We start from the raw sequence: 25,015 nt of genomic DNA on the forward strand, positions 1-25,015 counted from the left end.
AGGGAAGGGGCAGAGTGAGAGGGAGACAAAAAAGGTGAGAGGAACAGGGAGAGAAAGGTGACAAAGACGGAGAGAGAGGGACAGGAACATGCAGCCGAGAGACAGCAAGTGCGGTGACAGAGAGAGAGGGGCAAAGAGAGAGAAGAGATAGCGACACAGAGAGCAAGTGACAGAAGGAAAGATGTGACTGAGAAAGACAGAAACACATGCAGCAGACAGACAGAATGAGAGGTGACAGAGAAACAGGGCTACAGAGAGACAGGAGAGACAGCAGCACAGAGGGACAGATGGAGAGGCATGACTGAGAAAGAGAGGGAGTGTGGCATGTGACAGAGACAGAGACAGAGAGAGAGAGAGAGAGAGACAGAGAGACAGACAGAGAGAGAGAAAGAGAGAGAAACAGACAGACATGCAAAAAATGGAGATGAAATGATGTCACACAAGGAGAGAGAGAGAGAGAGAGAGAGAGAGAGAAGAGAGAGATGTGCTGCGGGAATGCACAAAGAGAGGCAAAGGGAAATATACCACAGACACAAAGTGAGATATAAAGCAGGAAAGGTCACAGTGCTGCCTCATACAGGCAGGTTAAGCAGCCATTCCTTCTGGACCAGGAACTACCTCCATGAGACTTTCTGTAGAACGACAGGACACAACGTTTCTGACACCCAGCATCACAGCATCTTTGTGATCCTGCACAATCCTGGTCCGACTCACACACCTTCCCAAAAGTGCAGTTACACACACGGGCAAGATGGTCTGGGCGTGGGCACTGCCCGTCGTCTTCCATTGGGAGAAAAGAGAGAGACAGAACCGCACGGGGTTAGACACAGAGTAATGCTCCCTCCACATTGTCCCCATTAAACACTCCCAGGACAGGGACAGCACGGGGTTAGATACAGAGTAATGCTCCCTCCACATTGTCCCCATTAAACACTCCCAGGACAGGGACAGCACGGGGTTGGACACAGAGTAATGCTCCCTCCACATTGTCCCCATTAAACACTCCCAGGACAGGGACAGCACGGGGTTAGACACAGAGTAATGCTCCCTCCACATTGTCCCCATTAAACACTCCCAGGACAGGGACAGGACAGGGACAGCACGGGGTTAGACACAGAGTAAAGAACCCTCTACATTGTCCCCATTAAACACTCCCAGGAAAGGGACAGCACGGGGTTAGACACAGAGTAAAGAACCCTCCACATTGTCCCCATTAAACACTCCCAGGACAGGGACAGCACAGGGTTAGATACATAGCAAAGCTGTCTCTCCCCCACCCCAGCAAGTTCCCCAAGGACAGAGACAGCACATGGTGGGATACACATTGAAACACTGCTCTGTCCTGTCCCGCACCACAACCATTCAGTAACACCAGATGGACAGTGAGTGAAGCTCAGACAAGAAGAACTCACCATTTCTGAAATGCCTGAGGACACATCTTGGCCCACATGGGGTGGAGCAACACGTGCCCCATCTGCCACAGTCGCTCTCGTTTCTACATGCCTTGCCCAGAGTTGTGTTACACACATAGCTCAGTTGACTTGGGCTTGAGCACTCTCCGGGTCTCTCACCTGGAAACACAACATTTCGATATAAGGCTCGACTTACACACGAGAGGGGGAGACCGACAGGGATTCCCCATCAGGGATATACTTGTTGTTTGCAGGAGTTCCACAATCGGGAAAAAGAATTGGAACGGTGTACAGATTGGAGTTAACTGCAGTCTGGGACTCTCACTCTGCTCCCTGCAGTCTCGGGTCTCTCTCTCAGTCTGCTCCCTGCAGTCTGGGACTCTCTCACTCTGCTCCCTGCATTCTCGGGACTGTCTCAGTCTGCTCCCTGCAGTCTCGGGTCTCTCTCAGTCTGCTCCCTGAAGTCTCGGGACTCTCTCAGTCTGCTCCCTGCAGTCTCGGGTCTCTCTCAGTCTGCTCCCTGAAGTCTCGGGACTCTCTCAGTCTGCTCCCTGCAGTCTCTGAATTCTCTCAGTCTGCTCCCTGCAGTCTCGGGTCTCTCTCAGTCTGCTCCCTGCAGTCTCGGGACTCTCTCAGACTGCTCGCTGCAGTCTCGGGTCTCTCTCAGACTGCTCCCTGCAGTCTCGGGTCTCTCTCAGTCTGCTCCCTGCAGTCTCGGGACTCTCTCAGTCTGCTCCCTGCAGTCTCGGGACTCTCTCAGTCTGCTCCCTGCAGTCTCGGGTCTCTCTCAGTCTGCTCCCTGCAGTCTCGGGTCTCTCTCAGTCTGCTCGCTGCAGTCTCGGGTCTCTCTCACTCTGCTCCCTGCATTCTCGGGACTCTCTCAGTCTGCTCCCTGCAGTCTCGGGTCTCTCTCAGTCTGCTCCCTGCAGTCTCGGGTCTCTCTCAGTCTGCACCCTGCAGTCTCGGGTCTCTCTCACTCTGCTCCCTGCAGTCTCGGGTCTCTCTCTCTCAGTCTGCTCCCTGCAGTCTCGGGACTCCGTCAGTCTGCTCCCTACAGTCTCGGGACTCTCTCAGTCTGCTCCCTGCAGTCTCGGGTCTCTCTCAGTCTGCTCCCTGCAGTCTCGGGTCTCTCTCAGTCTGCTCCCTGCAGTCTCGGGTCTCTCTCACTCTGCTCCCTGCAGTCTCGGGTCTCTCTCACTCTGCACCCTGCAGTCTCGGGTCTCTCTCAGTCTGCTCCCTGCAGTCTCGGGACTCTCTCAGTCTGCACCCTGCAGTCTCGGGTCTCTCTCACTCTGCACCCTGCAGTCTCGGGTCTCTCTCACTCTGCACCCTGCAGTCTCGGGTCTCTCTCACTCTGCACCCTGCAGTCTCGGGTCTCTCTCACTCTGCACCCTGCTGTCTCGGGACTCTCTCAGTCTGCACCCTGCAGTCTCTGTTGTGCTGAACTATCTTGCCCCAGACCATTCCCCTACTGACACTCTGTCAGACCATAATCCTTACCTTGCCTGAATGAGGAGACACATTTCTTGCCACATCCAATCTCACAGCACTGTTCATAGGAAGGACAATCATCATCATCCTCACACGATCGAGTCCGGTTTTTCTTGCAGAGAAAAGACACACGGGAATGTTCTGGGCATTTCTTTCGCAAAACTGAAGGAGAGAACGGGTTTTCACTTGGTCAATTTGTTTACATACAGTGTAATCTTTCCACTGTCCTCTATCAAACACTCCCACCACACGGACAGAGTGGGATTAGATACAGAGTAATGCTCCCTGTACAGCGTCGACTCATCAAACACTACCAGGATAGAGACACCATGCTCATAGGTACAGTGTAAAGCTCCCTCTACATTGCTCACATTGGCCCTGTTCAGCTCACTCGGGATTATCAGACAAACCTGTGGGAAGCAATGCAGTGATGGATACTCACATTTCCTGATGAATGTTGGGACACATTTCCCACCGCAGCCCTTGGCCAGGCAGCACCTCTGCCACACGTCGCACTGCGTGTCGTTCTTGCAGTCTTTTCCCAGGGTCGTGTTGCACAACATCGTCAGCCTCCTTGCAATGGGACAGGTTCTGTTCTCTGTGAAGACAAACACAGGGAGATGGGGGATAGAATCAGACAACAGATAAACATCCCACTCTCCCATCTCTCTGACAGAAGGGAGCCCAGTGCCTTGTGAAGGAAGCTGGGAATTGGAGAGAGGGTGGGACAACTCAGCCTTCACAACACCACTCCATGATCTGCCGCAGTACACCAGACAGCTCACATACAATTCCTCTCTCTTGGCCTGCAGTGGGAACAGAGAAAGGACTGAGGAGAGACAGACGACTTAACTGAGATGTAACAGAGGCATCAGACAGACCACAACATCCAAACAGCGTGCACTCATATTCCCGGAGAGTAGGACACTGTGTGTTTCACACCACAATCCCTCCCTAACCCAGGGACAGGGATTGGGAACAGGATCCCTGTCTGTTTCACACCACAATCCCTCCCTGACCCAGGGACAGGGATTGGGAACGGAATCCCTGTCTGTTTCACACCACAATCCCTCTCTAACCCAGGGACAGGGATTGGGAACGGGATCCCTGTCTGTTTCACACCACAATCCACCTCTAACCCAGGGACAGGGATTGGGAACGGGATCCCTGTCTGTTTCACACCACAATCCCTCCCTGACCCAGGGACAGGGATTGGGAACGGGATCCCTGTCTGTTTATCACCACAATCCACCTCTAACCCAGGGACAGGGATTGGGAAGGGGATCCCTGTCTGTTTCACACCACAATCCCTCCCTAACCCAGGGACAGGGATTGGGAACGGGATCCCTGTCTGTTTCACACCACAATCCCTCCCTAACCCAGGGACAGGGATTGGGAACGGGATCACTGTCTGTTTCACAACACAATCCCTCCCTAACCCAGGGACTGGGATTGGGAACAGGATACCTATCTGTTTCACACCACAATCCACCCCTAACCCCGGGACAGGGATTGGGAACAGGATCCCTGTCTGTTTCACACCACAATCCACCCTTTACCCAAACACAGGGATTAGAAACGCGGTCCTGTTCTACCGAACCCCAATCCCTCGCTAACCTGGGAAGGGGGATCAGAGCCGGGATTCCAGGATGCCCTTGGGGAATCTGTATTCTCTGGACAGTGTCTGTGTCCCTCACATTGGATGTGTTTCCCTCTCTCACACACACTCTCTCTCTCTCACCTCCTGTGAAACACTTTGGGATGCATTTCTTCCCACAGCCAGCATCACAACACGAGTGGTATCCATCACAGTCCCCGTTGTCATTACAGGAACGCCCGGTGCTGATCTGACAGAACATGGAGAGGCTGTCCTCCTCTGGGCACTGGTCAGCAGGCTCTGTAAATGGGAAGGTAGGACAGACACAGTTACAGAGTCCCACACAGGGCCCTTCACATACTCCTTCACACCTTCCTCATCTCTTCCCCACCCTCCCTCCATTCCCAAACCAGGGAATGCTCATTCTACTGCCCACCCTCTGCAATAACCCTCTCACTTACTGTTGCTTCCTCCTTTCCCTCCAACTGCTCTCCTGCTCTGACAGCATCACTTTCCCCTTTCCGTGGTGATAAACTCCTGAAAACCTTTTATCTCTTGGGTTATCACATCCCTTTATCCCCGATCAGTTCCTCAATCTGTCAATGTGCCTCCTCAACATCGCTGCTGTACCTGCCTCCACCACCACCCCCTGACAGCACATTCCACATACTGACCCCACTCTGTGTTCAACAAACCTGCCTCCCACTGTCTCCCCTTTTACCCCAAATCTGTGCTCCTCTAGTCATTGACATTTCTGTCCTGGGAAAGTAAAACTGACCAGGCGATACATTCTGTTTGTAAGAGATGAACCTTCTATCAGGTCGACTCTCATCCTTTCCATGTTCACGTGAAAACAAACCAGGCTTATTCGATCTCCCAAAACACATCACCTCACATTTGTTCAGATTACACTCCATCTGCCATCTCTTCACCCAATCCTCCGGTCTATCTCCATCCTGCTCTGTCCTCGGGCAATCCTCCTCCATATCTACAGCTCCCCCTAACCCTGTGTGACGTTCACTAACATATTCATCGGGCCACCTTCATTCTCCTCCTATATATCTGGTAAATGGCAAGGTGGGGGTCACAGCACAAATCCCTGTGGGACACCACCCATCACAGTTCTCCAGTCCCTTTCACTGCTACTCTCTGTGCTTCTGTCACTGAGCCAGTTGTGGATCCATCTTACCAGCTCTCTGTGGATCCCGTGTATATTCACCTTCTGTCCTGGTTTACCATGAGAGACCTTGTCAAAGGCCTTGGTACAATCCCTATCCACAATACCCACTGGCCTGCCCTCACCAATCACCTTTCTCACTTTCTCAAAAATACAGGCTCAGTCAAGCTTGTGAGACACAGCTGTACCTGTACAAAGCTACCTTTCCGGTTGCTAACAAGGCTATGTGTTTATCCCGGAATGCTGGAGCGGGACTTACATCCCGGTGTCCACACCACAGCGGGTCTAGCCTGACAAAGCCCTGCCCTCCCATGCGAAGGAGACCCCGTCACTGAATGTCCTCTGACCTGCTGGGGGAGCATAGGTTGGGGGTGAGAGGGGCTTACTTCTCGCAAACCACTGTGACACACATCGAGGTCCACATTCCGTGTTACAGCACGATGCCCAGTGACCACAGGAATCGTCTCCATCGCAGGGAGCGGTGAAGTTCATCCGACAGACATAATGCAGTCTGGTCGTGTCCGGACATGTGGATCCTTGGCCTTTAGGAGACACTGAGAGAGAGAGAGAGAAGAACAGCCTTCACCACAACTGCTGATCCAACAGAGACCCTTCCCTGGGAAACATCTCTCACAGACAGCAGAGAAACAGGAGCTAGAGAGGGTGGCAGAGATAGGGAGAGGTACAGGGGCTGGAGGGGGTTACAGAGATAGGGAGGGGGGGGGTGTAGGGGGTTACATAGATAGGGAGGGGGTGTAGGGGGTTACAGAGATAGCGAGGGGGCTTTAGGGGGTTACAGAGATAGGGAGGGTGTGTAAGGGGTTACAGAGATAGGGAGAGGGTGTAGGGGATTACAGAGATAGGGAGGGGGTGTAGGGGGTTACAGGGATAGGTAGGGGGTGTAGGGGGTTACAGAGATAGGGAGGGCGTGGAGGGGGTTACAGAGATAGGGAGGTGGTGTAGGGGGTACAGAGATAGGGTGAGGTGCAGGGACTTGAGGGGGTTACAGAGACAGGGAGGGGGGGGTGTAGGGGGTTACAGAGATAGGGAGGGGGTGTACGGGGGTACAGAGATAGGGTGAGGTGCAGGGACTGGAGGGGGTTACAGAGACAGGGAGGGGGTGTAGGGGCTGGAGGGTGTTACAGAGATAGAGAGAGGTGTAGGGCCTGGCGGGGGTTACAGAAGTAGGTGGGGTGTAACAGCCAGAGGCAGGTACAGATATGATTGGATTTGAAGACAATTATGGTGTGTGTACAGCAGGAGGCAGTATTGCACAGCGAGCCATTGGGTGTTGCCAATCCCACATGGTGGTGTGTGAACCAGACTCAGTGTGTGACACTCAGGATTGGATGGGGGAACAGAGATCAGAGAGACCGCAGTGTTTCACAATGAGCTGAACACCATGGAAGATGGGAATGGTGAGGTTAGTCAGGAGAGGAATGTGAGAATTGAGTCTGAGACAGACAGCTCTCTCTCCCACCCAGATACAGTGACGTGGCTCTGAGGGGATCTCTCCTCCTTACCTCCAGGCTTGAAGCTCATGATACATCTCCTCCCACATCCAGTCTCACAACACTTTTGCCAGATATCACAGTCGTCATCAGTGGAACATTGAGAGCCCAGTTTCATCTGACAAATGGGCTGGAGACGAGATTCTGCTGGACATTCAAAGGCTTCCTCTGTGGGGAAAGCATGACTCTGAGCTCAAACTAAACTGCTGCTGGACAGGGTTAACAGTTCACAACATCAAGGAGACCATTCAGATCATCTGGACTGCCCCAATCGCTCAATAACATCATTGCTGATCCACCACAGGGACTGTACTTTCTGGTCATCTCCCCTCACACCCACATTCTGTTTACATCTCGCACTCACACGAACCACTTTGCTCTCCACCACACCCAGGGAAGACTCTCCACTCGATCACAAATACAGGCACGCTGTCTCCTCTCCCTCACACACAGGAACGCTCTCTCCCTCACACACACAGGGACCACTCTCCTCTCTCACACACACACACACACAGGGACCACTCTCCTCTAACACACACACACAGGGACCACTCTCCTCTCACACACAGACAGGGACCACTCTCCTCTCACACACACACACACACAGGGACCACTCTCCTCTCTCACACACACAGGGACCACTCTCCTCTCACACACATACAGGGACCACTCTCCTCTCACACACACACACAGGGACCACTCTCCTCTCACACACACACACAGGGACCACTCTCCTCTCACACACACACACGGACCACTCTCCTCTCTCACACACACACAGGGACCACTCTCCTCTCTCACACACACACAGGGACCACTCTCCTCTCACACACATACAGGGACCACTCTCCTCTCACACACACACACAGGGACCACTCTCCTCTCACACACACACACACACACACACACGGACCACTCTCCTCTCACACACACACAGGGACCACTCTCCTCTCTCACACACACACAGGGACCACTCTCCTCTCTCACACACACACAGGGACCACTCTCCTCTCTCACACACACACAGGGACCACTCTCCTCTCTCACACACACACAGGGACCACTCTTCTCACACACACACACACAGGGACCACTCTCCCTCACACATGAGCACCTCTCTCTTGCTTCACAGAACTGCACCTCTCTCGTACACTCTCCTCTTTGAGAGAAGAGTTCTCCCTTCCTCACCTTGCCTGTGGACCCCATAGACGCAGCGTTTGCCGCAGTTCCCGACGTTACAGCACTGCTTCCACCTTGCGCAGTCCTCGTCTACCTCACACTCCTCGGCATCGTCCCGGTCACAGATATGTTGCATCTGGAATGGTTTGGGACACTCTGCGTCTCGCTTCCCTGTGTTCGGGACAAATCCGAATTCAGTGAGAGGCTGGATGGAAATTCAGCACTGCCCTGGTTATACGGAGTATGGGATCATCCAGGGAAAAACAAGGGGAAGCCTGGAGACAAAGGGGTAGATTGGGGATGGCAGTCTGACAATGAGGAGGGAGGGTTTCACATTGGTTTCCGTTCTGGCTTGGCCAAACATGACAGCTCAGTGAGGAAGGTGAAATGGGAGTGGGGGGAGCTGGGAGTGGGGGAAACGGGAATGGGGGAATACAGAGAGGGTGGCAAATGGCTGTCAGTTTTATGAGCAGCACCTTCCAATGGGAACAAGCTGATGACAACAGGATTGGGCAGACTGGGGCTGGCTTTCCAATGGGATTTAGTAGACTGGGGGAGACTCACTCCCATTGGGAATGATCCTGAAATGGCTCTGGATGAGCTGAGACCTGGGAAGGAGTCTCCTACTGAGAGGGGACATCCTCAAACTGAATACTCTAACTGCAGGGGGCAGGGAGATTGGGTTCCTGGGACAGACAGGGGTCTCTGCCTCAGTCAGAGTGACTCCACCAGGTGTGTGCAGTGTTTGCCAAAGGAGGGAATGGGAGGGTCAGTCATCCTCACCGCGTTTGTGATACCGATGGACACATCTCTTCCCACATCCGGCCTCACAGCACGAGAGCCACAGATCACAGTCATCGTCATTTGTACACTCCTGGCCGTAGTTAACATTGCACATCGGGGTAAGGCGCCTGGCATCCGGGCAGCTCCCATTCTCTGGAGAGAAGAAGGAAAGGGAAAAGACTGGGTTAAAGCTCAGTCCGAGTCTCAGGATAAACACCTCCAGATGGACAGGATGGAAACTGAGCAAGTCTCTCTCAGTCTGCACGGTCCCCAACGATCATACACACAGCACAGTGTGAAGAATACATCCCTCCTTATTGTTTTACCCTGGAAGGAAATCTCCCTCGACACTGTCCCCATCAAACACTCCCAGGACAGGGACAGCATGGGGTAAGATACAGAGGAAATCTCCCTCTACACTGTCCCCATCAAACACTCCCAGGACAGGGACAGCATGGGGTAAGGTACAGAGGAAATCTCCCTCTACACTGTCCCCATCAAACACTCCCAGGACAGGGACAGCATGGGGTAAGGTACAGAGGAAATCTCCCTCTACACTGTCCCCATCAAACACTCCCAGGACAGGGACAGCATGGGGTCAGATACAGAGGAAATCTCCCTCTTCACTGTTCCCATCAAACACTCCCAGCACCGGGTTATATATAGAGTCATGCTCCTCTATCCCGTGTCCCCCCCAATAACATCCCCCCACACCACAACCATCACCAGATGACCCCTCACCTCCTTTGAAGAATCGGAAAACACATCTTTTTCCACAGCCAGCGTCACAGCACATTTGCCAACGGTCACAGTCAGTATCAGCCTCACACTCATCTCCCAACGTCATGTTACAGACCTTGCCCAGGGTACGGCTGTGTGGGCACTGGGACTCTCCCTCTGTGTGGGCACAGATATTGAGACATTATTACAGAGCCTGTCCTGAGCATACCGCCCTCCTTTACAGACACAGGCCCCCAGACCCTTCCAAAGACAAATCCAGGGACAATAACCCACTGCACCCCACCGTCCAACCACCTCCCCATGACCACCCAAAGGCACGCCACCTCTTTCTCCAACCCTGGTTTGAGCTGGGCTCACAGACAGTGCTCCATTGCCTCCTGTGTGTTGGCTGAGGGAGCACAAAGGTCCAGGTGATTCGGACAAGGGAAAAGGTCAGGTCGAGTGTGAGCACTGGAAGGAGACAGATGTCACTTGAAGAGATGTCAGCATAGACACAGCAGTGAAAGGCCTCCACCTGTAATCCCACCTCAGTCAGAGCAGAGGGTCACAGGCTTGGCCATTTGCATCACTGTGTGTGTGATACTGCGTGTGAGTGTGAGTGTGTGTGTGTGGGTGTGTGTGTGAGTGTGAGATACTGCGTGTGTGTATGTGTGCATGTGTGTGCGTGTGAGTGTGTGTGTGTGAGATACTGCGTGTGTGTGTGTGTGTCAGTGTGTGAGTGTGTGTGTGTGTGTGTGATACTGCGTGTGTGAGTGTGTGTGTATATGAGTGTGTGATACTGCGTGTGTGCGAGTGTGTGTGTGTGTGTGTGAGTGTGTGTGTGTGTGATACTGCGTGTGTGAGTGTGTGTGTATATGAGTGTGTGTGAGTGTGTATGAGTGTGTGATACTGCGTGTGTGCGAGCGCGTGTGTGCGTGTGTGTATGTGTGTGTGTGTGCGTGTGTGTGAGACACCTCATCTCTGTCCGTGTATTTGTGAGAGAGACTGCGTGTCTGTGTGAGACCTCACGTCTCTTCGTGAGTGTGTCTGTGTATGTGTGTGTGTGTGTGTGTGTGTGTGTATGTGTGTGTGTCTGTGTATGTGTGTGTGTGTGTGTGAGTGTGTGTGTGAGTGTGTGAGAGTGTGTGTGAGTGTGTGTGAGTGTGTGACACCTCATCTCTGTCCATGTATTTGTGAGAGAGACTGCGTGTCTGTGTGAGACCTCACGTCTCTTCGTGAGTGTGTCTGTGTTTGTGTGTGCGCGAGTGTGTGTGTGTCTGTGTATGTGTATGTGTATGTGTATGTGTGTGTGTGTGTGTGTATGTGTGTGTGAGACACCTCATCTCTGTCCGTTTATTTGTAAGAGAGACCGTGTCTGTGTGAGACCTCACATCTCTTTGTGAGTGTGTCTGTGTATGTGACAGCGTTTGTGTGTCTGTGTCTCTGTGAATGACTGTGTGGATGTATGCGTGTACATGTACATGAGTCTGTATATATGAGTGTGTGCGCGTGTGTGTGCGGATGTGAGTGTGTGTTTGTGTGTGTGTTTGTCCGTGTGTATGTGTCTGTCTATATGAATGCATGTGTGTGTGTGTGTGTGTGAGTGAGACACCTCATCTCTGTCCGTGTATTTGTGAGAGAGACTGCGTGTCTGTGTGAGACCTCACGTCTCTTCGTGAGTGTGTCTGTGTATGTGTGTGTGCGAGTGTGTGTGTGTGTGTGTGTGTGTGTGTGTGTGTGAGACACCTCATCTCTGTCCGTGTATTTGTAAGAGAGACCGTGTCTGTGTGAGACCTCACGTCTCTTTGTGAGTGTGTCTGTGTATGTGAGAGCGTTTGTGTGTCTGTGTCTCTGTGAATGACTGTGTGGATGTATGCGTGTACATGTACATGAGTCTGTATATATGAGTGTGTGCGCGTGTGTGTGCGGATGTGAGTGCGTGTTTGTGTGTGTATGTGTCTGTCTATATGAATGCATGTGTGTGTGTGTGTGTGTGTGTGAGTGACTACGTGTCTGTGTGAGACCTCACGTCTCTTTGTGAGTGTGTCTGTGTTCGTCTGTGTGTTTGAATGTATTGCGTGTCTGAGAGTGACTGTGTGCATGTAGGTGTGTACGTGTATGTGTGTGTCTGTGTAGATGAGTGAGTGCGTGAGCGGGTGCGCGTGTGCGTGGATGTGACTTTGTGCGTGTGTGTGTGGGTGTGTGCGCGCGCGCTTGGGTGTGATTCTGTATATATACGTGTGTGTATATACGTGTGTGTGTTCGTGCATGTGTATGTGTCTGCCCGAATGAGTGTGCGTGTGTGTGTGGATGTGAGTGTGTACGTGGGTGAAAGAGACTGCATGTCTGTGTGAGACCTCATGTCTCTTTGTGAGTGTGTCTGTGTAGGTGCTTGTGTCTGTGTATATGAGTGTGTGCGTGTATGTGTGGATGTGAGTGTGTGAGTGTGTGTGTGTGAGTGCATGTGTGTGAGTCTGTATATATGAGTGTGTGCACGCGTGTGTGTATATACATGTGTGTGTTTGTGCGTGTGTATGCATCTGTCTGGATGAGTGTGCGTGTGTGTGTGGATGCGAGTGTGTCTGTGTGTGTGTGTGTGCGTGTGGATGTGAGTGTGTGTGAGTGTGTGTGTATGTGTGTGCGTGTGGATGTGAGTGTGTGTGTGTGCGCGCGTGTATGAGTGTGAGTGTGTGTGTGTGTGTGTGTGTATATATGAGTGTGAGAGTGGGAGAGGGTTACTCAGTGCAGTGATACCACATTGTCCATGGGAATACCCTCTGATAGTCTGGCTTCACACTGTCCTTACTGTGCAGTGAGCTGCTGTGAACACATTTCCTTCCGCAGCCCATGTCGCAGCATTGTTCCCAGCTCCCGCAGTCCTCATCTGTCACACACGATACATTCGAATGTCTCTTCACCCGGGACGGAGCGGGGCACTCTCCTTCCTCATCTATAACACAACAACATGGAGATTACAGGAGCAGGGAAAAGGGGTGGATTGGCGGAGGCATGCCTGACAGTGGGTCACTGTTGGAGGGTCACTGCGGAGGGAGCAGGTACTGACGGAGGGTCACTGCAGAGGGAGCAGGTACTGACAGAGGGTCAGTGCTGAGGGAGCAGGTACTGACGGAGGGTCAGTGCTGAGGGAGCAGGTACTGACGGAGGGTCAGTGCTGAGGGAGCAGGTACTGACGGAGGGTCAGTGCAGAGGGAGCAGGTACTGACGGAGGGTCAGTGCTGAGGGAGCAGGTACTGACGGAGGGTCAGTGCAGAGGGAGCAGGTACTGACGGAGGGTCAGTGCTGAGGGAGCAGGTACTGACAGAGGGTCAGTGCTGAGGGAGCAGGCACTGATGGAGGGTCATTCCCATTCTGCTGGTCCTGCTCTCTCTCTCTCTCCCCCATTCTCTGTCTCTCCCTCTCTCTCTCCCTCTCTCTGTCACTGTGTCTCTCCCTCTCTCTCTGTCCAATTCTCCCAGACTCCCCCCCGCCTCTGTCTTTCTCTCTCCCATCTTCCCAGTGCCCCCTCCTCTCTCTGTCTTTCCCTCTGTATCTCTCGCTCTGAGACCCATTTTCCTGGTCCCCTTTGCTCTCCCTCTCTCTGTCCCATCTTCCCAGTGCCCGTCCTCTCTCTCTCTCTCTCTCTCTCCACACCATCTCCCTCACAGTCTCACCCCCACAACGTACCATCATCCATGAAACTGGGGATACAGATGTTTCCACATGTGCTCTCACAGCAGCTCTGCCAGGCATCACAGTCTTCATCTCCGCTGCAACGATCTCCGAGTTTCAGGTCACACATGGGCTCCAGGCGGTGGGGAGCAGGACAGGTATCATCACCTGGACAGCACAGAGACAGTATGGATACAGCTGTACAGAAACACACAACTCCCTCGGATCTGCTCGAGTGAGACACGAGCGGTAAACGAGGGACTCCCGCGGCTCTTCCATCACTGACACACCAGCTCCACAGCCCCGGGATTCAGGAAGCCTCAGGTATTTAGGCAATTCCAGGTGAATCTCCAAATACCACATCCCCCTATCCCACGGATGCACACACACACACTCACACACACATACACCCTCACTCACAGAGACACTCTCTGACACACACACACACACACACACACACACACACACACACACACACACACACACACACACACACACACATGCACACACACACACTCTCAGCTCCCTGCCCACACTGCCATGGTCTGTCATCACCACAGCAGAGGCTCTGAACAAACAGAGATACACTGATCACTTACGGCTCATGAGGAAACGAGGTACACATCTCTTTCCACAGGTGGCATTGCAGCATGATGACCAGGCATGGCAGTCAGTGTCATTCTGACACACGTCTCCCAACTTCATCTCACAGAATGGGTCCAAGCGGGTGGAGGCAGGGCACTGGGTCGCTGGAAGGAACAAAGTGACAGTCACATCAGGACATATGGAGAGGGTCACACTCCCGCAGGATAGGGACAGCATGGAGTTAGATACAGAGTAAAGCTCTCTCTACACCATCCCTCCGATCACACCCTCCCAGGGACAGGGACAGCATGGGGTTAGATACAGAGTAAAGCTCCCTCTACACCATCCCTCCGATCACACCCTCCCAGGGACAGGGACAGCATGGGGTTAGATACAGAGTAAAGCTCTCTCTACACCATCCCCCCGATCACACACTCCCAGGGACAGGGACAGCATGGGGTTTAGGTACAGGGTGCAGCTCCCTCTACACTGTCCCACCATCGACCATTCCCAGGGACAGGGACAGCATGGGGTGAGGTACAGGGTGCAGCTCCCTCTACACTGTCCCACCATCGACCATTCCCAGGGACAGGGACAGCATGGGGTTAGGTACAGGGTGCAGCTCCCTCTACACTCTCCCACCAACAAACCCTCCTGGCTCGATACCTGTAGCCAGTGGGATGATACACAGAGCTTAACAGGAGTGGTGCCTTACGTCTGGACAGGAACTTGAAGACACATCTGTTCCCACAGGTGGTATTGCAGCAGGTTTGCCAGCCCTCGCAGTCGCTGTCCTCATTGCACTGAGTGTGGAAACTCATGGTACAGACGTGGCTCAGTCTGGAAGGTGAGGGACACCTTTGTTCACTCCCTACAGAGACAGAGGCTTCATCTTAGCTTCAGAAACTGCTGCTGCTGCTGCTTGAACTATCATTCACTGACTTCGCCCTGAGCTCAAGGGCAGGGTGATAGAGAGAAAGAGAGAGAGAGAGTCAGAGAGAGGGAGAGGGAGTGAGACAGGGAGAGAGAGAGAGAGAGAGAGTGAGACAGGGAGAGAAAGAGAGGGAGAAAGACAGGGAGAGAGAGAGAGAGAGAGAGAGACATGGAGGAAGAGACAGACATAGAGAGAGAGAGAGAAGGAGATAGAGAGAGAAAGCAAGAGTAGAGAGAGAAGGAGGGAGACAAGACCGAGAGATATAAAGATGAACAGACCGGAGGGTGAAAGGGAGAGAGAGAGAGACAGACAGAGAGAGATAGAGACAGAGAGAGTGGGAAAGACAGAGAGACAGACAGAGATACACACACACACACACTCACTCACACACTAAACACACACACAGACACACACAGACACACACACACAGACACACACACAGACACACACACACACACACACACACACACACAGATATGCAGGAACAGAAACACAAACACAGTGACTTTCTGTATCTCCCGATCCCTGATGAACACGGTCTGTGGTGGAGGTTGTGGGTGGGGAGGGAGAGGGTAGGCTGCTGCTCAGTAAACGGAGTTACTTACCCCTGCTGCGGTAGGAATGGACACAGCGTTGCCCACAGCTGGTGTTGCAGCACATCTGCCATGCGTAGCAGTCATTATCTTCCTCACACAGCTCACCGTACTTCAGGTTACACACGGCAGAGAGGCGAGCAGGAGAAGGACACATTCCAGATGTCCGATCTGTCACAGAGAGAGAGTGAGGGAGGGAGGGACAGGGAAAGGGAGAGAGGGACAGGGAAAGGGAGAGAGATAGACACAGCTTAGACATAGAGGAAGGCCTCATCAAGGACATCAGGACATAGCAGCTTTATTGGTGCAATGAACAAGTTAGCAACAGGAGGCACGACACCCCCAACCCTCGACTGTGCCGACGACATTCCCAACACCAATCCATTCCACCCCGTTTGCAGAGATACAAACTGTGCGTGGTGTCCCGAGGTGACAAGGAGACCGGGGAACAGTACACGCTAGAGTACAGTTCAACCTCGGGAGATGTGGAGACCGGGGAAGTGTGCCTGGTGATCCCAGTCTGGTATGATTGAAGGATTATGGAATGTACTCAGTTACCTGAGACGGACAAACTCCTGCTCTGCCCCATGAAGGGGTGGACACAGCGTCTACCACAAGGTGTCTCACAACATGACCTCCACTTGCCACAATCCCCATCATCTCCACACGAGGCGCTGTGATTCATCCTGCAGGCACGATCCAGGGAGGACGGCTTAGGACATTCCTCAGATTTCCACGAGTCTGCAAATGTAATAGTTCCGGTTATGGGAGAGAGCAGGAGAGGTGTTGGGGGGAATGGGTGGGAGAGGGAAGGGGCAGAGTGAGAGGGAGACAAAAAAGGTGAGAGGAACAGGGAGAGAAAGGTGACAAAGACGGAGAGAGAGGGACAGGAACATGCAGCCGAGAGACAGCAAGTGCGGTGACAGAGAGAGAGGGGCAAAGAGAGAGAAGAGATAGCGACACAGAGCAAGTGACAGAAGGAAAGATGTGACTGAGAAAGACAGAAACACATGCAGCAGACAGACAGAATGAGAGGTGACAGAGAAACAGGGCTACAGAGAGACAGGAGAGACAGCAGCACAGAGGGACAGATGGAGAGGCATGACTGAGAAAGAGAGAGAGTGTGGCATGTGACAGAGACAGAGAGAGAGAGAGAGAGAGAGAGAGAGAGAGACAGACAGAGAGAGAGAGAGAGAGTGAGAGAGTGAGAGAGAGAGAGAGAGAGAGAGAGATGTGCTGCGGGAATGCACAAAGAGAGGCAAAGGGAAATATACCACAGACACAAAGTGAGATATAAAGCAGGAAAGGTCACAGTGCTGCCTCATACAGGCAGGTTAAGCAGCCATTCCTTTTGGACCAGGAACTACCTCCATGAGACTTTCTGTAGAACGACAGGACACAACGTTTCTGACACCCAGCATCACAGCATCTTTGTGATCCTGCACAATCCTGGTCCGACTCACACATCTTCCCAAAAGTGCAGTTACACACACGGGCAAGATGGTCTGGGCGTGGGCACTGCCCGTCGTCTTCCATTGGGAGAAAAGAGAGAGACAGAACCGCACGGGGTTAGACACAGAGTAATGCTCCCTCCACATTGTCCCCATTAAACACTCCCAGGACAGGGACAGCACGGGGTTAGATACAGAGTAATGCTCCCTCCACATTGTCCCCATTAAACACTCCCAGGACAGGGACAGCACGGGGTTAGATACAGAGTAATGCTCCCTCCACATTGTCCCCATTAAACACTCCCAGGACAGGGACAGCACGGGGTTAGACACAGAGTAATGCTCCCTCCACATTGTCCCCATTAAACACTCCCAGGAAAGGGACAGCACGGGGTTAGACACAGAGTAATGCTCCCTCCACATTGTCCCCATTAAACACTCCCAGGACAGGGACAGCACAGGGTTAGATACAGAGTAATGCTCCCCCCACATTGTTCCCATTAAACACTCCCAGGACAGGGACAGCACGGGGTTAGATACAGAGTGAAGAACCCTCCACATTGTCCCCATTAAACACTCCCAGGACAGGGACAGCGCGGGGTTAGACACAGAGTAATGCTCCCTCCACATTGTCCCCATTAAACACTCCCAGGACAGAGACAGCACGGGGTTAGACACAGAGTAAAGAACCCTCCACGTTGTCCCCATTAAACACTCCCAGGACAGGGACAGCACGGGGTTAGACACAGAGTAATGCTCCCTCCACATTGTCCCCATTAAACACTCCCAGGAAAGGGACAGCACGGGGTGAGACACAGAGTAATGCTCCCTCCACATTGTCCCCATTAAACACTCCCAGGACAGGGACAGCACAGGGTTAGACACAGAGTGAAAAACCCTCCACATTGTCCCCATTAAACACTCCCAGGAAAGGGACAGCACAGGGTTAGACACAGAGTAATGCTCCCTCCACATTGTCCCCATTAAACACTCCCAGGACAGGGACAGCACGGGGTTAGATACAGAGTAATGCTCCCTCCACATTGTCCCCATTAAACACTCCCAGGACAGGGACAGCACGGGGTTAGATACAGAATAAAGAACCCTCCACATTGTCCCCATTAAACACTCCCAGGACAGGGACAGCGCGGGGTTAGACACAGAGTGAAGAACCCACCACATTGTCCTCATTAAACACTCCCAGGACAGGGACAGCACGGGGTTAGACACAGAGTGAAGAACCCTCCACGTTGTCCCCATTAAACACTCCCAGGGCAGGGACAGCACGGGGTTAGACACAGAGTAATGCTCCCTCCACATTGTCCCCATTAAACACTCCCAGGACAGGGACAGCACGGGGTTAGACACAGAGTAAAGAACCCTCCACGTTGTCCCCATTAAACACTCCCAGGACAGGGACAGCACAGGGTTAGATACATAGTAAAGCTGTCTCTCCCCCACCCCAGCAAGTTCCCCAAGGACAGAGACAGCACATGGTGAGATACACATTGAAACACTGCTCTGTCCTGTCCCGCACCACAACCATTCAGTAACACCAGATGGACAGTGAGTGAAGCTCAGACAAGAAGAACTCACCATTTCTGAAATGCCTGAGGACACATCTTGGCCCACACGGGGTAGAGCAGCACGTGCCCCATCTGCCACAGTCGCTCTCGTTTCTACATTCCTTGCCCAGAGTTGTGTTACACACATAGCTCAGTTGACTTGGGCTTGAGCACTCTCCGGGTCTCTCACCTGGAAACACAACATTTCGATATAAGGCTCGACTTACACACGAGAGGGGGAGACCGACAGGGATTCCCCATCAGGGATATACTTGTTGTTTGCAGGAGTTCCACGATCGGGAAAAAGAATTGGAACGGTGTACAGATTGGAGTTAACTGCAGTCTGGGACTCTCTCAGTCTGCTCCCTGCATTCTCGGGACTCTCTCTCAGTCTGCTCCCTGCAGTCTCGGGACTCTCTCAGTCTGCTCCCTGCAGTCTCGGGTCTCTCTCAGTCTGCTCCCTGCAGTCTCTGGATTCTCTCAGTCTGCTCCCTGAAGTCTCGGGACTCTCTCTCAGTCTGCTCCCTGCAGTCTCGGGTCTCTCTCAGTCTGCTCCCTGCAGTCTCTGGATTCTCTCAGTCTGCTCCCTACAGTCTCGGGACTCTCTCAGTCTGCTCCCTGCAGTCTCGGGTCTCTCTCAGTCTGCTCCCTGCATTCTCGGGACTCTCTCTCAGTCTGCTCCCTGCAGTCTCGGGACTCTCTCAGTCTGCTCCCTGCAGTCTCGGGTCTCTCTCAGTCTGCTCCCTGAAGTCTCGGGACTCTCTCTCAGTCTGCTCCCTGCAGTCTCGGGTCTCTCTCAGTCTGCTCCCTGCAGTCTCTGGATTCTCTCAGTCTGCTCCCTACAGTCTCGGGACTCTCTCAGTCTGCTCCCTGCAGTCTCGGGTCTCTCTCAGTCTGCTCCCTGCAGTCTCGGGTCTCTCTCAGTCTGCTCCCTGCAGTCTCGGGTCTATCTCAGTCTGCTCCCTGCAGTCTCGGGTCTCTCTCAGTCTGCTCCCTGCAGTCTCGGGACTCTCTCAGTCTGCTCCCTGCAGTCTCGGGTCTCTCTCAGTCTGCTCCCTGCAGTCTCGGGACTCTCTCAGTCTGCTCCCTGCAGTCTCGGGTCTCCCTCACTCTCCTCCCTGCAGTCTCGGGTCTCTCTCAGTCTGCTCCCTGCAGTCTCGGGTCTCTCTCAGTCTGCTCCCTGCAGTCTCGGATCTCTCTCACTCTGCTCCCTGCACTCTCGGGACTCTCTCTCAGTCTGCACCCTGCAGTCTCGGGTCTCTCTCAGTCTGCACCCTGCAGTCTCGGGACTCTCTCAGTCTGCTCCCTGCAGTCTCGGGTCTCTCTCAGTCTGCTCCCTGCAGTCTCGGGTCTCTCTCAGTCTGCACCCTGCAGTCTCGGGTCTCTCTCTGTCTGCTCCCTGCAGGCTCGGGTCTCTCTCACTCTGCTCCCTGCAGTCTCGGGTCTCTCTCAGTCTGCACCCTGCAGTCTCGGGTCTCTCTCTGTCTGCTCCCTGCAGGCTCGGGTCTCTCTCAGTCTGCACCCTGCAGTCTCGGGTCTCTCTCACTCTGCACCCTGCAGTCTCGGGTCTCTCTCAGTCTGCACCCTGCAGTCTCGGGTCTCTCTCAGTCTGAACCCTGCAGTCTCGGGACTCTCTCACTCTGCACCCTGCAGTCTCGGGACTCTCTCAGTCTGCACCCTGCAGTCTCGGGTCTCTCTCAGTCTGCACCCTGCAGTCTCGGGTCTCTCTCAGTCTGTTCCCTGCAGTCTCGGGACTCTCTCAGTCTGCTCCCTGCAGTCTCGGGTCTCCCTCACTCTCCTCCCTGCAGTCTCGGTTCTCTCTCAGTCTGCTCCCTGCAGTCTCTGGATTCTCTCAGTCTGCTCCCTGCAGTCTCGGGACTCTCTCAGTCTGCTCCCTGCAGTCTCGGGTCTCTCTCAGTCTGCTCCCTGCAGTCTCTGGATTCTCTCAGTCTGCTCCCTGAAGTCTCGGGACTCTCTCTCAGTCTGCTCCCTGCAGTCTCGGGTCTCTCTCAGTCTGCTCCCTGCAGTCTCTGGATTCTCTCAGTCTGCTCCCTGCAGTCTCGGGACTCTCTCAGTCTGCTCCCTGCAGTCTCGGGTCTCTCTCAGTCTGCTCCCTGCAGTCTCGAGACTCTCTCAGTCTGCTCCCTGCAGTCTCGGGTCTCTCTCAGTCTGCTCCCTGCAGTCTCGGGTCTATCTCAGTCTGCTCCCTGCAGTCTCGGGTCTCTCTCAGTCTGCTCCCTGCAGTCTCGGGACTCTCTCAGTCTGCTCCCTGCAGTCTCGGGTCTCTCTCAGTCTGCTCCCTGCAGTCTCGGGTCTCTCTCTGTCTGCTCCCTGCAGTCTCGGGTCTCTCTCACTCTGCTCCCTGCAGTCTCGGGTCTCTCTCAGTCTGCACCCTGCAGGCTCGGGTCTCTCTCTGTCTGCTCCCTGCAGGCTCGGGTCTCTCTCTGTCTGCTCCCTGCAGGCTCGGGTCTCTCTCAGTCTGCACCCTGCAGTCTCGGGTCTCTCTCACTCTGCACCCTGCAGTCTCGGGTCTCTCTCAGTCTGCACCCTGCAGTCTCGGGTCTCTCTCAGTCTGCACCCTGCAGTCTCGGGTCTCTCTCAGTCTGCACCCTGCAGTCTCGGGTCTCTCTCAGTCTGCACCCTGCAGTCTCGGGTCTCTCTCAGTCTGAACCCTGCAGTCTCGGGACTCTCTCACTCTGCACCCTGCAGTCTCGGGACTCTCTGAGTCTGCACCCTGCAGTCTCGGGTCTCTCTCACTCTGCACCCTGCTGTCTCGGGTCTCTCTCAGTCTGCTCCCTGCAGTCTCGGGACTCTCTCAGTCTGCTCCCTGCAGTCTCGGGTCTCCCTCACTCTCCTCCCTGCAGTCTCGGTTCTCTCTCAGTCTGCTCCCTGCAGTCTCGGGTCTCTCTCAGTCTGCTCCCTGCAGTCTCGGATCTCTCTCAGTCTGCTCCCTGCAGTCTCGGGACTCTCTCTCAGTCTGCACCCTGCAGTCTCGGGTCTCTCTCAGTCTGCACCCTGCAGTCTCGGGTCTCTCTCTGTCTGCACCCTGCAGTCTCGGGACTCTCTCAGTCTGCTCCCTGCAGTCTCGGGTCTCTCTCAGTCTGCTCCCTGCAGTCTCTGGATTCTCTCAGTCTGCTCCCTGAAGTCTCGGGACTCTCTCTCAGTCTGCTCCCTGCAGTCTCGGGTCTCTCTCAGTCTGCTCCCTGCAGTCTCTGGATTCTCTCAGTCTGCTCCCTACAGTCTCGGGACTCTCTCAGTCTGCTCCCTGCAGTCTCGGGTCTCTCTCAGTCTGCTCCCTGCAGTCTCGGGTCTCTCTCAGTCTGCTCCCTGCAGTCTCGGGTCTATCTCAGTCTGCTCCCTGCAGTCTCGGGTCTCTCTCAGTCTGCTCCCTGCAGTCTCGGGACTCTCTCAGTCTGCTCCCTGCAGTCTCGGGTCTCTCTCAGTCTGCTCCCTGCAGTCTCGGGACTCTCTCAGTCTGCTCCCTGCAGTCTCGGGTCTCCCTCACTCTCCTCCCTGCAGTCTCGGGTCTCTCTCAGTCTGCTCCCTGCAGTCTCGGGTCTCTCTCACTCTGCTCCCTGCAGTCTCGGATCTCTCTCACTCTGCTCCCTGCAGTCTCGGGACTCTCTCTCAGTCTGCACCCTGCAGTCTCGGGTCTCTCTCAGTCTGCACCCTGCAGTCTCGGGACTCTCTCAGTCTGCTCCCTGCAGTCTCGGGTCTCTCTCAGTCTGCTCCCTGCAGTCTCGGGTCTCTCTCAGTCTGCACCCTGCAGTCTCGGGTCTCTCTCTGTCTGCTCCCTGCAGGCTCGGGTCTCTCTCACTCTGCTCCCTGCAGTCTCGGGTCTCTCTCAGTCTGCACCCTGCAGTCTCGGGTCTCTCTCAGTCTGCACCCTGCAGGCTCGGGTCTCTCTCACTCTGCACCCTGCAGTCTCGGGTCTCTCTCAGTCTGCACCCTGCAGTCTCGGGTCTCTCTCAGTCTGAACCCTGCAGTCTCGGGACTCTCTCACTCTGCACCCTGCAGTCTCGGGACTCTCTCACTCTGCACCCTGCAGTCTCGGGTCTCTCTCACTCTGCACCCTGCTGTCTCGGGTCTCTCTCAGTCTGTTCCCTGCAGTCTCGGGACTCTCTCAGTCTGCTCCCTGCAGTCTCGGGTCTCCCTCACTCTCCTCCCTGCAGTCTCGGTTCTCTCTCAGTCTGCTCCCTGCAGTCTCTGGATTCTCTCAGTCTGCTCCCTGCAGTCTCGGGACTCTCTCAGTCTGCTCCCTGCAGTCTCGGGTCTCTCTCAGTCTGCTCCCTGCAGTCTCTGGATTCTCTCAGTCTGCTCCCTGAAGTCTCGGGACTCTCTCTCAGTCTGCTCCCTGCAGTCTCGGGTCTCTCTCAGTCTGCTCCCTGCAGTCTCTGGATTCTCTCAGTCTGCTCCCTGCAGTCTCGGGACTCTCTCAGTCTGCTCCCTGCAGTCTCGGGTCTCTCTCAGTCTGCTCCCTGCAGTCTCGAGACTCTCTCAGTCTGCTCCCTGCAGTCTCGGGTCTCTCTCAGTCTGCTCCCTGCAGTCTCGGGTCTATCTCAGTCTGCTCCCTGCAGTCTCGGGTCTCTCTCAGTCTGCTCCCTGCAGTCTCGGGACTCTATAAGTCTGCTCCCTGCAGTCTCGGGTCTATCTCAGTCTGCTCCCTGCAGTCTCGGGTCTCTCTCAGTCTGCTCCCTGCAGTCTCGGGACTCTCTCAGTCTGCTCCCTGCAGTCTCGGGTCTCTCTCAGTCTGCTCCCTGCAGTCTCGGGTCTCTCTCAGTCTGCTCCCTGCAGTCTCGGGTCTCTCTCTGTCTGCTCCCTGCAGTCTCGGGTCTCTCTCACTCTGCTCCCTGCAGTCTCGGGTCTCTCTCAGTCTGCACCCTGCAGGCTCGGGTCTCTCTCTGTCTGCTCCCTGCAGGCTCGGGTCTCTCTCTGTCTGCTCCCTGCAGGCTCGGGTCTCTCTCAGTCTGCACCCTGCAGTCTCGGGTCTCTCTCACTCTGCACCCTGCAGTCTCGGGTCTCTCTCAGTCTGCACCCTGCAGTCTCGGGTCTCTCTCAGTCTGCACCCTGCAGTCTCGGGTCTCTCTCAGTCTGCACCCTGCAGTCTCGGGTCTCTCTCAGTCTGAACCCTGCAGTCTCGGGACTCTCTCACTCTGCACCCTGCAGTCTCGGGACTCTCTGAGTCTGCACCCTGCAGTCTCGGGACTCTCTGAGTCTGCACCCTGCAGTCTCGGGTCTCTCTCAGTCTGCTCCCTGCAGTCTCGGGACTCTCTCAGTCTGCTCCCTGCAGTCTCGGGTCTCCCTCACTCTCCTCCCTGCAGTCTCGGTTCTCTCTCAGTCTGCTCCCTGCAGTCTCGGGTCTCTCTCAGTCTGCTCCCTGCAGTCTCGGATCTCTCTCAGTCTGCTCCCTGCAGTCTCGGGACTCTCTCTCAGTCTGCACCCTGCAGTCTCGGGTCTCTCTCAGTCTGCACCCTGCAGTCTCGGGTCTCTCTCTGTCTGCACCCTGCAGTCTCGGGACTCTCTCTGTCTGCACCCTGCAGTCTCGGGACTCTCTCTCAGTCTGCACCCTGCAGTCTCGGGTCTCTCTCAGTCTGCATCCTGCAGTCTCGGGACTCTCTCAGTCTGCTCCCTGCAGTCTCGGGTCTCTCTCTGTCTGCACTCTGCATTCTCGGGTCTCTCTCAGTCTGCACCCTGCAGTCTCGGGTCTCTCTCTGTCCGCTCCCTGCAGGCTCGGGTCTCTCTCAGTCTGCACCCTGCAGTCTCGGGTCTCTCTCTGTCTGCTCCCTGCAGGCTCGGGTCTCTCTCACTCTGCTCCCTGCAGTCTCGGGTCTCTCTCACTCTGCACCCTGCAGTCTCGGGTCTCTCTCACTCTGCACCCTGCAGTCTCGGGTCTCTCTCACTCTGCACCCTGCAGTCTCGGGTCTCTCTCAGTCTGAACCCTGCAGTCTCGGGACTCTCTCACTCTGCACCCTGCAGTCTCGGGACTCTCTCACTCTGCACCCTGCAGTCTCGGGTCTCTCTCACTCTGCACCCTGCTGTCTCGGGTCTCTCTCAGTCTGCACCCTGCAGTCTCAGGTCTCTCTCTGTCTGCACCCTGCAGTCTCTGTTGTGCTGAACTATCTTGCCCCAGACCATTCCCCTACTGACACTCTGTCAGACCATAATCCTTACCTTGCCTGAATGAGGAGACACATTTCTTGCCACATCCAATCTCACAGCACTGTTCATAGGAAGGACAATCATCATCATCCTCACACGATCGAGTCCGGTTTTTCTTGCAGAGGAAAGACACACGGGAATGTTCTGGGCATTTCTTTCGCAAAACTGAAGGAGAGAACGGGTTTTCAC

At 54.5% G+C, this 25,015-nt stretch overlaps 1 protein-coding gene across 1 annotated transcript in view; it reads right to left on the bottom strand.

The window, feature by feature from the left end:
* Positions 1-25,015, bottom strand: part of LOC132814037 (multiple epidermal growth factor-like domains protein 6) — a 52,867-nt gene that overhangs the window by 16,538 nt on the left and 11,314 nt on the right. Inside the window, exons 10-28 of the mRNA XM_060823356.1 lie at positions 24,839-24,991; positions 18,699-18,857; positions 17,019-17,180; positions 16,210-16,392; positions 15,664-15,822; positions 14,840-14,995; positions 14,139-14,288; positions 13,555-13,707; positions 12,677-12,820; positions 9,892-10,047; positions 9,151-9,303; positions 8,377-8,538; positions 7,201-7,356; positions 6,064-6,231; positions 4,645-4,800; positions 3,346-3,501; positions 2,913-3,065; positions 1,413-1,571; positions 619-780 (exon numbers count right to left, since the gene is read on the bottom strand). Of these exons, the coding sequence (XP_060679339.1) occupies positions 619-780; positions 1,413-1,571; positions 2,913-3,065; positions 3,346-3,501; positions 4,645-4,800; positions 6,064-6,231; positions 7,201-7,356; positions 8,377-8,538; positions 9,151-9,303; positions 9,892-10,047; positions 12,677-12,820; positions 13,555-13,707; positions 14,139-14,288; positions 14,840-14,995; positions 15,664-15,822; positions 16,210-16,392; positions 17,019-17,180; positions 18,699-18,857; positions 24,839-24,991 (3,000 nt within the window). The remainder of the gene's footprint in view (positions 1-618; positions 781-1,412; positions 1,572-2,912; positions 3,066-3,345; positions 3,502-4,644; positions 4,801-6,063; positions 6,232-7,200; positions 7,357-8,376; positions 8,539-9,150; positions 9,304-9,891; positions 10,048-12,676; positions 12,821-13,554; positions 13,708-14,138; positions 14,289-14,839; positions 14,996-15,663; positions 15,823-16,209; positions 16,393-17,018; positions 17,181-18,698; positions 18,858-24,838; positions 24,992-25,015) is intronic.

This window comes from Hemiscyllium ocellatum, unplaced genomic scaffold (genome assembly GCF_020745735.1).
Source record: "Hemiscyllium ocellatum isolate sHemOce1 unplaced genomic scaffold, sHemOce1.pat.X.cur. scaffold_640_pat_ctg1, whole genome shotgun sequence".
NCBI classification, from domain to species: domain Eukaryota; kingdom Metazoa; phylum Chordata; class Chondrichthyes; order Orectolobiformes; family Hemiscylliidae; genus Hemiscyllium; species Hemiscyllium ocellatum.